The sequence below is a fragment of the Ruditapes philippinarum genome, unplaced genomic scaffold (genome assembly GCF_026571515.1).
Source record: "Ruditapes philippinarum isolate M1 unplaced genomic scaffold, ASM2657151v2 ctg752_1_1_1_1, whole genome shotgun sequence".
Taxonomy (NCBI): Eukaryota; Metazoa; Mollusca; class Bivalvia; order Venerida; family Veneridae; genus Ruditapes; species Ruditapes philippinarum.
The window spans coordinates 278,731-292,524 of NW_026865967.1; the positions used below are offsets into that span (position 1 = coordinate 278,731).

Consider the following 13,794-nt stretch of genomic DNA (forward strand, 5'->3'; position numbering starts at 1 on the left):
AATTTGTCGTTACAAAAATAGTATTGGAACATTTGACAGATAGTGATAAACGAAAATAGAAATAATTCTCTCGAATTTTCTTTCATATTTAGGTTTGTAAAGATTATAAGATAAAAAATACAAATCAGACATGTACAGTTTTGAGGGAGATTTCAGGAGGAAACCACAGCAGTCCTTGAGAGGGGCTAGCAAAAAGGCAAGTTTCACTTTCAGACGGGAACCATTGTCTGGCTGCTTGATCATTATAAAAAAAAGTGGGGGTGGGGTATTTATAAAAAGTATTTTTAATATCTGGTAGACATATGCATTGGGGTATAAAATCCAATTACATTTGTGAATATTAAAAATGGTGTTACTTATCTTAAGTGAGTTATAGACTTTATATCATCGGCATGAATCATCAGAATTGATTGTTAAGCAGATATAATGTAGATGAAGTTTTAAATGTTCAATGATGTGGACTGCAATGAACAAATGAAATGCTGTGTTGGGGTAGGGATTATAAAAGGCAACTTAGGTGATGACTTTGTTGTTCCTATGGCATGCAGTCACAGGACTGAAAGGGAATTTAAAGATGTTGTTATTCACCTACAACCTTGTGGATAGCTGTGTCATAATCGAATCAGGAGAAGGGTGCAAGATATTATATACTTGGTTCCTAAGATATCATGGGATGGGTTCTATGATATCACAGTATTTACATTACTTAGCTAGTAAAAGTAAGACATGATGATGCTAATATTTTTAAAACTGGCACACTAAATTTAATTTTCATCTGCCAATTGATTTAATTTTGTGAATAATGAATGTTTTCGTGGCAAGAAAACTATTTTATAAAACCTTGATATTTGACATGTCTACGTCCCCCAAGAGGGGTTTGACATTAACGGAAGATAAATGGATAGACTTCTATTTCCCTTAATTGATTTTACACAGTCAATTAAAATATGTGATGATTACATATAGTATATACTGACTTATCACATAAACTGCGGAGTTGGAGTGTAATAAAGCCATTTAATTAAAACGTTATTACACCAGTGTAATAATACTTTGACATGATGTCATTTGCTATATATAGAAACATAGCGTTAAAGCGCTTATGTTAGAGATACCATAGAATCCTCCTCTGAAACCACCCAAAATAGCAGACATTGGAAATAGTTTAAAATATAACATTTTAATTGGATCTTTTGTAGGGCTGTCATTGATCGAAAATTATGTATGGATATATTGAGAGACAAATATTTTGTATAGATATTTGAAAGTGTTTATCAATATTGTCTATCAGATGATGAATATCGTTGATATATCAATATTGTGATCATCAATGACAGCCCTAATGTTTTGAAATAATTTTTCGACAAACAGTTTTGGGAAAAGTTCACTTATTAAAAAGAAGAAAAATCTCATACATGTATGATATTTATATTTCACTATTTTCCGATAAAAGTTAAGTATGTGATACCATAGAACCCTGGCTACATGCAATAGCTTGCTTTGGAATGCCATAGCTTGCTTTGGCTAAAAGAAACTTATCTTAACATCTTTGATGATATTCTGATGTTCCTGTCAACTTCATGAACTACATGGATTTCATGCATTCAAAATAACCTTATGATGTTTAACAGCATAAAAAGGGAAAACAAGTAAAATTAACATGTAGATAAAATTCTTATTAGCTCAAGGTACTCCCACAAGATGAAACTGTTAATAGGACCTTTATTTTGGTTAGGATTAAAATGTTCTTTTAAAGGCCATGTTATGCCTCACATTGATATTGTTACCAGGTGTGACCAGTTACATGCCCAAGGGTCTTTATTCGGTCACTTTTCTGGAAATGGCTGTTGGACGGGAATTGAATATATAACAAATACTCATATAAATATAGTAAAACAACATGAACAATGTCATAACACAGTGATTTCTTTCCCCTGCATTTTACAGCGGAATAAAGGTTGTTTCCCCTAGCCCTAAATAGGTATATTTTCCCCTAAAATGCCCTTTGCACATTTTTCACTAGAGCCATGACTTAACAGCAGCTGACTTATATCAGTTTAAGACAGAACGCTGTCCCTACAGATAGCCCCTGCATGTATCATGGATGTTTAATTGAATTGAAATTGAATATTCTAAAACATGTGTGGGTAAACCATTCTCAGTTGTTAGAATTTGATTTTCCCCTTTTCTGATTTATCACGCTATATTTTCCCCTTCAGAAAGCCACATGTTGTTTTTAAAATTGAAAAAAAAATCACTGAAATATAAGATTAGAGGAAGTTGACAGATAAACAAGATGTAGGACCTCCTTTTCTCATACAACCCATAGCATATTTATATATAATCTATTTTATGAAGAAAAATTCTGCATTTAATCTGTGGTGTTTTAATGGAATACTCTAACAGATTATTTATGTTACATGTATATTATACTTCAGATATATAACTCCTTTTTATCACACTCTACTTTTAAGTTTGTTTAATATCTGAAACAACATATTTTGCATGTATTTTTAACTCAATTTTAACAATTCTTTTTTTATCTAGGAAGATAAAAGCACACTCCTGAAGAATGCCCAACAGCAGCGAGAAAAGAGAGAAGTATGTTATTTTATGATGTTATTTTATATATACAATATGCTTAAACGTCTTTATAAGTATTTACAAAGTCAATTACAAATACTATTGGAGTGTCAGTCAAGTTTTATTTGAACTATGCAGGTATATACTATCATTTTTAATGAAATACTGTGAAGACTATGATTTTGGAATAATTTTATTATGTTGGCACAGACCTGGTATACATGTAGTACAGAAAAGACTTGAAAATTTCTTAGTTTTCACAACCATATAAAAGGTATTTCATGTAATTTAAAGGGTTTAAAATCCTGAGCGGTGATACTAAAGTTAAGTTCAATTAGACCACTTGATTACTTTTTACTGTAAAATCTTTTAAGACTATAATTAATTATTATTATTACATTAAATCCTTCATTTTAGGAGCAACGTCTGAAACTTGAGAATGCCATTAAAATCCAGAGTTTCTATCGAGGTTATAGGGTCAGGAAAAAACAGGTAATCAAGTTGGTATTTCTTACAAAAGTGTACTGTTCAGATATTATATACTATAATAATGTAGATATACAAACTCTTAAAAGAGAAAATCCCTCTTGAAGAAAATTAATTTGGAAAATTTCAGATTGCGTTTCTTGGAATTACAGTAAACTTCAATTATAGAGAACACGGTTATAGTGAACTTCCGGTTATAAGGAACAATTTATTTTGGCCCGAATTTTGCCCTTCTTTATTTAATATAAAAATGTACGGTTATAGGGAACACGGTTATAAGGAATTATCGCTTATAAGGAACTAATTTCTTAGTCCCAATTTAGTTAAAAGTACAGAAAATTACACTTTTATAACAAACTGCAAAATATCGGCTATCCGTAAATAGAACCCGCATTTTCAACTTTCGTTTTCATTGGAACGGATTAAAACTCGGCGGAATGTACCGTTTATTGTTGTATGTACTTCAAGACATCGATTATAATAAATTTGTATAGCAGTATAGTTTTCAATTTAGGATATTTTTAGCATGAGTTCTGTTATTCCTTTTATTCTATTTTTTTTTCTTTAATAGTTTTGCTTGATTTTCATTTATAATCGGTACGCATGCTTGCAAACATAATCCATTGAAAACTACAAAGTACGCTTGATTAAAATGAAAAGAAGTCTGTATCTTTCATTAGTAAGAGTCACCCTTAAATTGGAAGATATTAAATATAACAGGAAGGAAAATCGAAAATCTTGTTTATTCTTAATGATGGAAAGGAAACGAAAAGCACTGAGTTTAGAAACAAAATATGATATTTTATGAGAATTGAGAAAGGAGTAAAACTAAAACTGAAATAGCAAAGGATTTTCAAATTCCAAAGTGTATGCTCTCGTGTATTTTGACTAAAATAGAAAAAATAGACTAATTTTTCTTAATCAAATGTTTATCAAAATGGCTGACCATGGTAAACAATCAGTTCGTTATTTGTAAATCTGTCCGCTATAAAAAATCCTGATACAAGGAACTAATTCGCTATATGCTTACAAGGAACTCTGGATATAAGGAACAGATTTTGAATGTCCCGATGAGTTTGTTATAAGCGGAGTTTACTGTATCTCTTAAGATAGGACAGAGAAGGTAACATCTCTCAAGCTCCCTTGTGTATACCTGTAAAAGTTGTTTCAATGTTTCATGGAATTTAACCAGAGACTGAAATTTCACAACAGAAAAGGAATGGAAAGAAGTAAGAAAAAAAAGGTGATGAAAGCTGAGATGTAAGATGTTGGAAAATGTTATTATGAAACTGAACTTTTAAGTGTTAAAGGTTCTGCCATCAATTCAGGTTTATTGTCTGTAAGGTTTTAAATCAAACCAACACTAAAGGTCATGTATGACAAATTTCCAGCTTTAGTGGTGGAGAAAGACCTGAGTAGAACCACTGATCTTCTGTAAGCTATCTGGATATTTTCCTCACATCACAGCATCAAATGTTTCAGACAGAATTTGAACCCACGCCAGTGAGATGCAGGTCATTTATATCACCGACCATAACCACACTTATTTCTAGCTAAAATCCTTAGGCATTGTTTAAGTAAAAGTTTTATACTTGAATGGTGTTTTCTTTTGAAAAAAACTGTAATTCTAGTTATTTTTTCTGAATTAAAGATTGAAATACCAGTATATAAATTACATACACTGTTATATGACATTGTTGAAATTCTCATCAGAATGATCTTATTTGATATTTTAGAGAGAAGGGTTACGTCAGGAGTTTGATGTTCAGCAGAATTCTCTCCAGAAAGTGGCACCAACAGTGGAGGCTCTTTACACATTGGTGTTGAAAATTAGTCATTTCTATTCTGACAAGGAAGATGGCCCAAGATTGGTTTGTTTTAGTTTAATATTCATATATTACAAATCATATACAAACTAAATAATATCTTGAAATAGAATTAGAAAATAAGGAACTACACATCAACACTGAGAAAGGGTATGAGTTTTATTATTGATTACCGGTTTCGAACCATTAAATTTCTTCATCAGGATGTATAAAGTCATTAGTTTATAATGAAAGAGAAATATGATATTGTTGAAATAAAGATAAGGAAAAAAATGTTCACTTGAAACAGGTGTGATGTTTGATTATGAAATTGTTTTATTGATTATGATGTAACAGATTAAATGCATATGTGTATTCATTATTATGAAATGTTATATAAGCATTATGTATATCATGAGAAGAAAATCTAGAAAAGTGCATTTTTATGACCCCAAAAATGCTTTTTATGTCCTGTTATATTTCAAGAAAGTTATTCATCAGCCAATTACCTGAACCAAGTGATAGGCATCTAAAATGCTCTAAAAACCATTATTTTATATTTATTAATTCCTGAGGTATAGTGTGCTTTTAAGAATGCAAAGACTACAAATTTCGTTTATCTTAATTTGTTTTATTTTTGTGTGCCACAGGTATGGTTAAGTCAACAACTAGTAAAATATAAAGACCCCTATCTAAAGTTGTTATCTGGAGACTCCAAGGGTCCACAACAGGTGAAGATGCTACTTCTACTGTGCTTAAGGTAAGTTAAAACTTATATGGCATCATTATGCTGTACCTTATTTTGATGAAATATTACCTTTTACAAGTAAATTTGACTTGTCCTTCTGTAACTGTTTTTATGCTCCCCGAAAAAATTTCGGGGGAGCATATAGTCGCCGCCTTGTCCGTCTGTCCGTCCGTCTTTCCGTCCGTCCGTCCGTCCCCTTTTCTTGTCCGGGACATAACTTTAAAACAACAAGAGGTATCAACATGAAACTTTGTATGTAGATCGATCTCATTGAGTAGGTGTGCAGTGCACAAGAACCGTAACTCTGCCTTGCCTAATTTTTGAATTATTCCCCTTTGTTTATTTTACACTTTGAACTTTGTCCGGGACATAACTCTAAAAGTATAAGAGGTATCAACATGAAACTTTGTAGGTAGATAGATCTCATTGAGTAAGTGTGCAGTGCACAAGAACCGTAACTCTGCCTTGCCTAATTTTTGAATTACCCCCCTTTGTTTATTTTACACTTTGAACTTTGTCCGGGACATAACTCTAAAAGTATAAGAGGTATCAACATGAAACTTTGTAGGTAGATAGATCTCATTGAGTAGGTGTGCAGTTTACAAGAACCTTAACTCTGTCTTGCCTAATTTGTGAATTATCCCCCTTTTTTTATTTTACACTTTGAACTTTGTCCGGGACATTACTCTAAAAGTATAAGAGGTATCAACATGAAACTTTGTAGGTAGATAGATCTCATTGAGTAGGTGTGCAGTGCACAAGAACTGTAACTCTGCCTTGCCTAATTTTTGAATTATCCCCCTTTGTTTATTTTACACTTTGAACTTTGTCCTGGACATAACTCTAAAAGTATAAGAGGTATCAACATGAAACTTTGTAGGTAGATAGATCTCATTGAGTAGGTGTGCAGTGCACAAGAACCATAACTCTGCCTTGCCTGATTCTTGAATTATTCCCCTTTGTTTCTTTTACACTTTGAACTTTGTCCGGGACATAACTCTAAAAGTATAAGAGGTATCAACATGAAACTTTGTAGGTAGATAGATCTCATTGAGTAAGTGTGCAGTGCACAAGAACCGTAACTCTGCCTTGTCTAATTTTTGAATTATCCCCCTTTGTTTATTTTACACTTTGAACTTTGTCCGGGACATAACTCTAAAAGTATAAGAGGTATCAACATGAAACTTTGTAGGTAGATAGATCTCATTGAGTAGGTGTGCAGTGAACAAGAACCTTAACTCTGTCTTGCCTAATTTTTGAATTATCCCCCTTTGTTTATTTTAACACTTTGAACTTTGTCCGGGACATAACTCTTAATGTATAAGAGATATCAACATGAAACTTTGTAGGTAGATAGATCACATTGAGTAAGTTTGCAGTGCACAAGAACTGTAACACTGTCTTGCCTACTTTTGGAGTTATTGCCCTTTGTTCATTTTGACACTTTGAACTTTGTCTGGGACATTACTCTAAATTTATAAGAGATATCAACATGAATCTTTGTAGACAGATAGGTCTCATTGGGTGGAAGTGCAGTGCTTAAGAATCATTACTCTGCCTTGCCTTATTTTGAAGTAATTGCCCTTTGTTTATTTTTACTTTTTGACTTTTGACCTGGACATTACTTTAAAACTATTAGAGATATCAACATGAAACTTTGTAGGTAGCTAGATATAATTGGATAGAACTGCTATGCTTAAAGAACCTAAACAAAGCCTGGTCTAATTTTGGAGTTATTGCCCTTTGTTCATTTTTACACTTTGACTTCAGGACATCAGGAAACTTTATAGATAGATAGATCTCATTGAATAGAAGTGCAGTGCAAAAAAACATAATTCCGCTTTGCCTAATTTTGGAGTTTTTGCCCTTTGTTCATTTTTTTTATACTTTCCTGTGTCCAGAACCTTCTCGGGGAGCATCACCCGGTTCAACCGGTTCTTGTTTACTGTCCATTGAAAATTGAAACGGTTTCAATTTCAAAATATCCATATAATTTTATTGTGCAGCTAAAGATATTGAATCTATATAGAATGCACAGATGCTCAAGCTGTCCTGGCTCTACAATGAATGGATACACAATAATTTATGTTGTAAAATTTCAGATATTTATGGAGTATAGCAGAAAGTGGACAGCCTATAGCTATACCAATGAGAATGCTGGAGGTATTCACTTCACAGGCTGTATATAATAACAAGGATATTCTTAAGCTTGTATGGAAATGTCTTATTGATTCTGGTAAGTTTATACAGTATAATATGATATTTTCTTTCATGTGCAGGGAAATTGTTGTCTGCGTAAAATGATGTCTGATTAAGTTTCTTAATTTTCTCTTCTTTTTTTTTTGGAATCTCTCCACCAAAAAAAAAAAAAAAAAAAAAAGGTAATTGCTTGTCAAACAGCTTCTTGTTCAGTCGGATAAGTTACTGATGTACTTGGCATCTAGTCTAGTATTAAGCTATTAAAGCATTTGCAAAGGGTGTTGTGATTGCTTATCTATGAATTTGTAGTCTGGACCATGCTAGTTCCATTGAATCTGTGACTGTGTGTAAGCTTTCCAGATAATTTACCTAGATACCTGCTAAGACATGAAATCATGGTATATTTAATACTACCTGCTAGTCAGTGTCACACAAAACAAAGCGTCAATTCTGTCATAAATCGCAATTTCAGTAGCATTTTTTGTTGTCATTAAATTGAAATAGAAAATATTTGAATATTAACTATGTAATAATTTATTTGAAGGTTATTTTGAGTGCATGCGGTTGTTATTAAACAACAAGGTACCATCCAGCCTGGAGAGAAGTCATGTTCCACCAACCCCAGTAGCTGCCAGTATATATGAACTAGTTATGAACCCTATAAGTTATGCTGCAACCTGTAAAGATACTCAATTTAGGTCAGTACTTTTTGTTTATACTCAACTTTTTAATTCACTAAACATGAACTGTTGTACACCTCATACTAATATTTGTTTTGCTTTTATTGATAATAAGATACATGTGTATGTTTATAAAATGGATGTTTTCAATGTTAATACATAAAAATCAGCTTAAATGAAACAGTAAATGATAAAAATGTGTATTTTTAACAAAACCGATACAGTTTGTTTTCAGATATTTAATTTCAATAAAATTTAGACTGTTTCTATATATTATGATACTTAGGCATTTCATCTAGCTCTGATTTAAGGGAGAGTTATTTTTGAACCCCTGTATCAGGATTTGAAAGGATTTTTGTTTTAGAATTTTAAAGGGTTGTGCCCAAATAATTGAGCTTGAACATGTATAGAAATCATAAGAAAAGTGTTTCAACCTTTCTTGGGGAATTTCCTATTTAGGGCCATTTGAAGGTTTCTAAGATTTCATTTAGTAAATTATAACAGTTCAAGTTGAAGTAATCTGCAAAAAATTGACACTGGAAGCTTCCTTTTTGCCTTTTTTAAAGGAAATTCATTAAGAAACATTTCAATTTATTCTGAAAGTAAATAGGAAAATGTGGAATGGCTGCACTAATTATTTATTTTAACTAACATGAGAAAGTATTTTTTTCCATTGCTTAACGAAATGTTAATATATTTCAGTAAGCTTGTTTTAACATCAGTGTGTCGATCGTTACTGTGTCCTGCATACACAGAACAGATTTCACAGTTTCTTCTACCTGCCATGGCATATGGGAAATATCCATTCCCCTTTGTAGACCTCATACAGACCCTGATAAGTCAGTGTAGAGAGGAGGAGGTAGGAGAAGGGAAGAATAAAGGGTATGGTAGAACAAGTTACAAGAAAAAATTGAAGACAGACATGACACCGTGGTTACTAAGGGCATTCCTTATGTTAGGGGAAAAGTTTGTTGGTAAGATTTTTTTGTCATACAAATATTTATTGGTAAATAACCTAGCACTTTAGTCAATATGTAAATGTTCTTTGAATTTAGAACTGTCCTTTGTTAGTTAAAGGGATAGCAAAGTAAAATAAGTATGCAGCATAAAGTCTTGTCACACTGTTTAGTTTTGCAGGCCCCAATTTTCCAAACTTGTGTCAGTAATTGGTTATATAATAGATTCCTTCCTACCTTTTATTTTTTTGCCTGGGACCACAGAAAAAAACAACACTTTTATGCCTGACAATATAAAAAGATCTGCAACCTTAAGCTTAACCATCCATGTTATTCTTTTTATTTATACAGTAAACTTCACTTATAGCAAACACGGTTATAAGGAACAATTGATTTTGGCCCGAATTTTGCCCTTCTTTATTTAGTATAAAAATATACGGTTATAGCTAACACGGTTTTAAGGAATTATTGCTTATAAGGAACTTATTTTTAGTCCCAATTTAGTTAAAAGTGCATAAAATTACACTTTTATAACGAACTCCAAATATCGTCTATTCGTAAATATATCCCGCATTTTCAACTTTCGTTTTCATTGGCACGGAATAAAACTCGCGGAATGTACCGTTTATTGTTGTATGTAATTCAATATATGAAAATGAATTTGTATAGAAGTATGTAATAGTTTTCTATTTAGAATTGTTTTAGCTTGAGTTCTTGTCACAAAGATAAAACGGTAATTCCTTTTATTCTATAATTTCTTTTCTTTAATAGTTTGCTCGAGTAAAATAATTATCGGTTTTCAACATAATCACGCATGCTTGCAAACATAATCCATAGAAAACTACAAAGTATGCTTGATTGAAATGAAAAGAAATCTATATATTATTAGTTAAAGTCACCCTTAAAATATAATAGAAGATACTCAATATAAAAGGAAGAAAAATGGAAAATCTTGTTTTTTCTTATTGATTGAAAGAAAACGAAAAGCACAGTGCAGTGAGTTAAGAAACAAAATATGATGTTTATGAAAAATTGAGAAAGGGAGTAAAACTAAAACTAAAATAGCAAAGAATTTTCAAATTCCAAAATGTACGCTCTCGGGTATTGTGTCTAAAAAAGAAATAAATGATTAATTATTCTTAATCAAATGCTCTTAAAAATGGCGGACGATGTTTACCAATCAGTTCGTTATATGTAAATCTGTTCGCTATAAAAACTCCTGATACAAGGAACTAATTCGCTTTATGCTTACAAGGAACTCCGGATATAAGGAACAGATTTTGAATGTCCCAATGAGTTCGTTATAAGCGGAGTTTACTGTATGCTTGTACAATATAGTTTCATATTCAATATTATGGACTGGATGACTGTTTTGTTGGCCACTATATTTTAGGTTCTGATCCTGCAATAGTTATAATTCTTTTATGTACAAAAACTGTGGCTGGTCTGTGCTTCTACCCAGATGCAAGATTTTACCTGAAACAATGCTGACTTCTAGAGTGGTCACCAGTAAAGCTTAAATATCTTCATATGATCTTGGCATTGTTGATATGACCTGAGGCTCCAACCTCTAAATATTCTGTTGCACTAAATTCTAAATACACAATAAATAATCTGGTTATGAGTGATATTAAAGATAAACGACATTATAACTATATATCCCTATTTAAGATGTATTCCACAGTTTTGCCATTTAAATATCCCACATATTTTTCAGAAACAATGTCAGCAGAATCATTCAGTATGTATATCCAGGTATTACAGAGGTTGCTACCAACGTTACCAGCTTCACGGAACTTAGATGATGATGATTCTGACTCAGAAGAAGATATGGATTATGCTGCCAATGTAAGATATAACAAACATTAACATTCATACATATTTAAAGAATTATGAAAACCATATACAAAATGTACAAAGCATTTAATTGATAAACTGTGCAATATTATATATGATAATGAAAAATTATACCTATTTCCATTATTATATGTTCATGGAAAAAGAATTATGAAAAATTATAGGATTACATTCAAGAGAAAAACATTTTGTTAATTGGTGTCATATTCCTTTTACACATTCTGCTTATATGATAAATAAAGCTAAGTCTTTGTTTTAAAAGGAAATAGTGAGAACCATGTTAGAATGAACATAATACAAATAACACTTTCACATTTATGGATAATATGATTTAAAGAATTGTTTGAAAATGATTATCGCATGTGCTTTTTTAAAAATACAAAAATGCGCTTTATTTTAATCAAATAATTTCTCAGGAAGATCTTTAAAGCGGCCTGTAGTTACTAAAATATATAATGAGGATCATTTCAAAGCTTCTCTCAGTAATGCTAGAATTTGTAATATGGTTGTCATAGTCTTACAGCTAGTGTGGTTTTACTAACAACTACAAATAGCATCATTCCAGTTGTGTTAACACTGAGATTTTTAAACTTAGCCAGTTAGTAAGATAATTCCCTAGGTTTGCTTTGCAAACTCGTTTACATTGTTTTAATGATTGAGGGAATTAAATTCTAATATATCTCTTTAATACAGAAGAAACTTATGTCAATAATGTTACTTATGTCAATTAAGAAGTGGAAAAAGATATATGTATGGTATGAAAATATTTGTCATGTTAAAAAAGTAGTGAAATGTAAACTTAAGATTCTAGTTCTGTTTAGTTTCTATTTGGAATCAAAATTCAAGAAAAAGCTTTGAAAACACGACATTTATACCGTATTGCGAAAAGAGGATATCAATGTTTGAAAGAATTTGGAGCAGAAAAGCAGGTTATAAGATTGCACCAGCTTGTATCAATCACCCACTGCTATTGTTTGTTTACAATTTTTAAGCTATGAGCCCCCAACTGCAGCTGCCTACATTATTACTGCCTACAAATAATCTCTGTTCTCACAAATAAAACTTGTACAGCACAAAATAATCCATAGCCTCCTCTTGCAGGATGATTAATCCTTTTAAATTCTTCCCTCCGATACTATTATTTTATAGAAATATTGTGAAATAATATATCCCAACACTGATTTTGTCGGTAAATAAAATCACTGTTTGGAGTTCGAATGTGAAGAACTTTATTACGAGGATGTAGCACGAGTGATATGATGCACATCCAAACAACAAACAGTGATTTTATCAAGAGATCCTTCTATGTTCAATAGGAAAAAATGCGGTTTGTGTTAGAATGCAGCATAACATAATATATAATTAACATGCCTGTCAACTAATTTCTTTGTTTAATCTTTGCTTCGTGATTATCAAGATGCTATAATAGACACATGGTAAATAACGAAAACAGAGTTTAATTAACTACATAATTATTTGGAATTATATAAGATTGATATGCTGTTGACAGGGTGCAGATGAAGACAGACTGGAGGAGGTGAGAGAAGAATGTTTAGGTGTGATAGATTCACAGGCACATGTTCACAAGATGGTTGCTTTAGTTAGTGGGGAACCAGACACCCATGTTATGTTTGCTGTATCAGTCATATGTCATTGTCTGATGAGTCAACATCGATTCTCTATACATAAACGAAGGTAATTATTATCTATACATAAACGAAGGTAATTATTATCTATACATAAACGAAGGTAATTATTATCTATACATAAACGAAGGTAATTATTATCCATACATAAACGAAGGTAATTATTATCCATACATAAACAAAGGTAATTATTATCCATACATAAACGAAGGTAATTATTATCTTTACATAAACGAAGGTAATTATTATCTATACATAAACGAAGGTAATTATTATCTATACATAAACAAAGGTAATTATTATCTATACATAAACGAAGGTAATTATTATCTATACATAAACGAAGGTAATTATTATCTATACATAAACGAAGGTAATTATTATCTATACATAAACGAAGGTAATTATTATCTATACATAAACGAAGGTAATTATTATCTATACATAAACGAAGGTAATTATTATCTATACATAAACGAAGGTAATTATTATCTATACATAAACGAAGGTAATTATTATCTATACATTAACGAAGGTAATTCTCTAGATATAAGCAAAGGTAATTCTATAGACATAAAAGGCAGTTATTTTGTATACATAAACAAAGGGTAAACTAAGGTAATTATTATCTATACATAAACAAAGGTAATTCTCTAAACATAAATGGAGGTAATTCTCTAGAAGTAAAGGAAGGTAAATCTCAAGATATAAACAGGTGATTCTCTAGCCATAGATGGAGACTATTCTTTAGACATACACCAAGGAAATTCTCTAGATATAAGCAAAGGTCATTCTCTAGCCATACTGTTACAGGGATAATTCTCTGGATATAAA

At 31.4% G+C, this 13,794-nt stretch overlaps 1 protein-coding gene across 1 annotated transcript in view; it reads left to right on the forward strand.

Moving 5' to 3' along the window:
• LOC132730901 (ubiquitin-protein ligase E3C-like) overlaps positions 1 to 13,794 on the forward strand; it is a 31,672-nt gene continuing 17,878 nt past the window's right edge. Inside the window, exons 1-10 of the mRNA XM_060716984.1 lie at positions 1 to 200; positions 2,552 to 2,601; positions 3,001 to 3,075; positions 4,806 to 4,940; positions 5,525 to 5,634; positions 7,725 to 7,858; positions 8,366 to 8,519; positions 9,204 to 9,475; positions 11,175 to 11,305; positions 12,825 to 13,009. Of these exons, the coding sequence (XP_060572967.1) occupies positions 131 to 200; positions 2,552 to 2,601; positions 3,001 to 3,075; positions 4,806 to 4,940; positions 5,525 to 5,634; positions 7,725 to 7,858; positions 8,366 to 8,519; positions 9,204 to 9,475; positions 11,175 to 11,305; positions 12,825 to 13,009 (1,316 nt within the window). The 5' untranslated portion in view covers positions 1 to 130. The remainder of the gene's footprint in view (positions 201 to 2,551; positions 2,602 to 3,000; positions 3,076 to 4,805; positions 4,941 to 5,524; positions 5,635 to 7,724; positions 7,859 to 8,365; positions 8,520 to 9,203; positions 9,476 to 11,174; positions 11,306 to 12,824; positions 13,010 to 13,794) is intronic.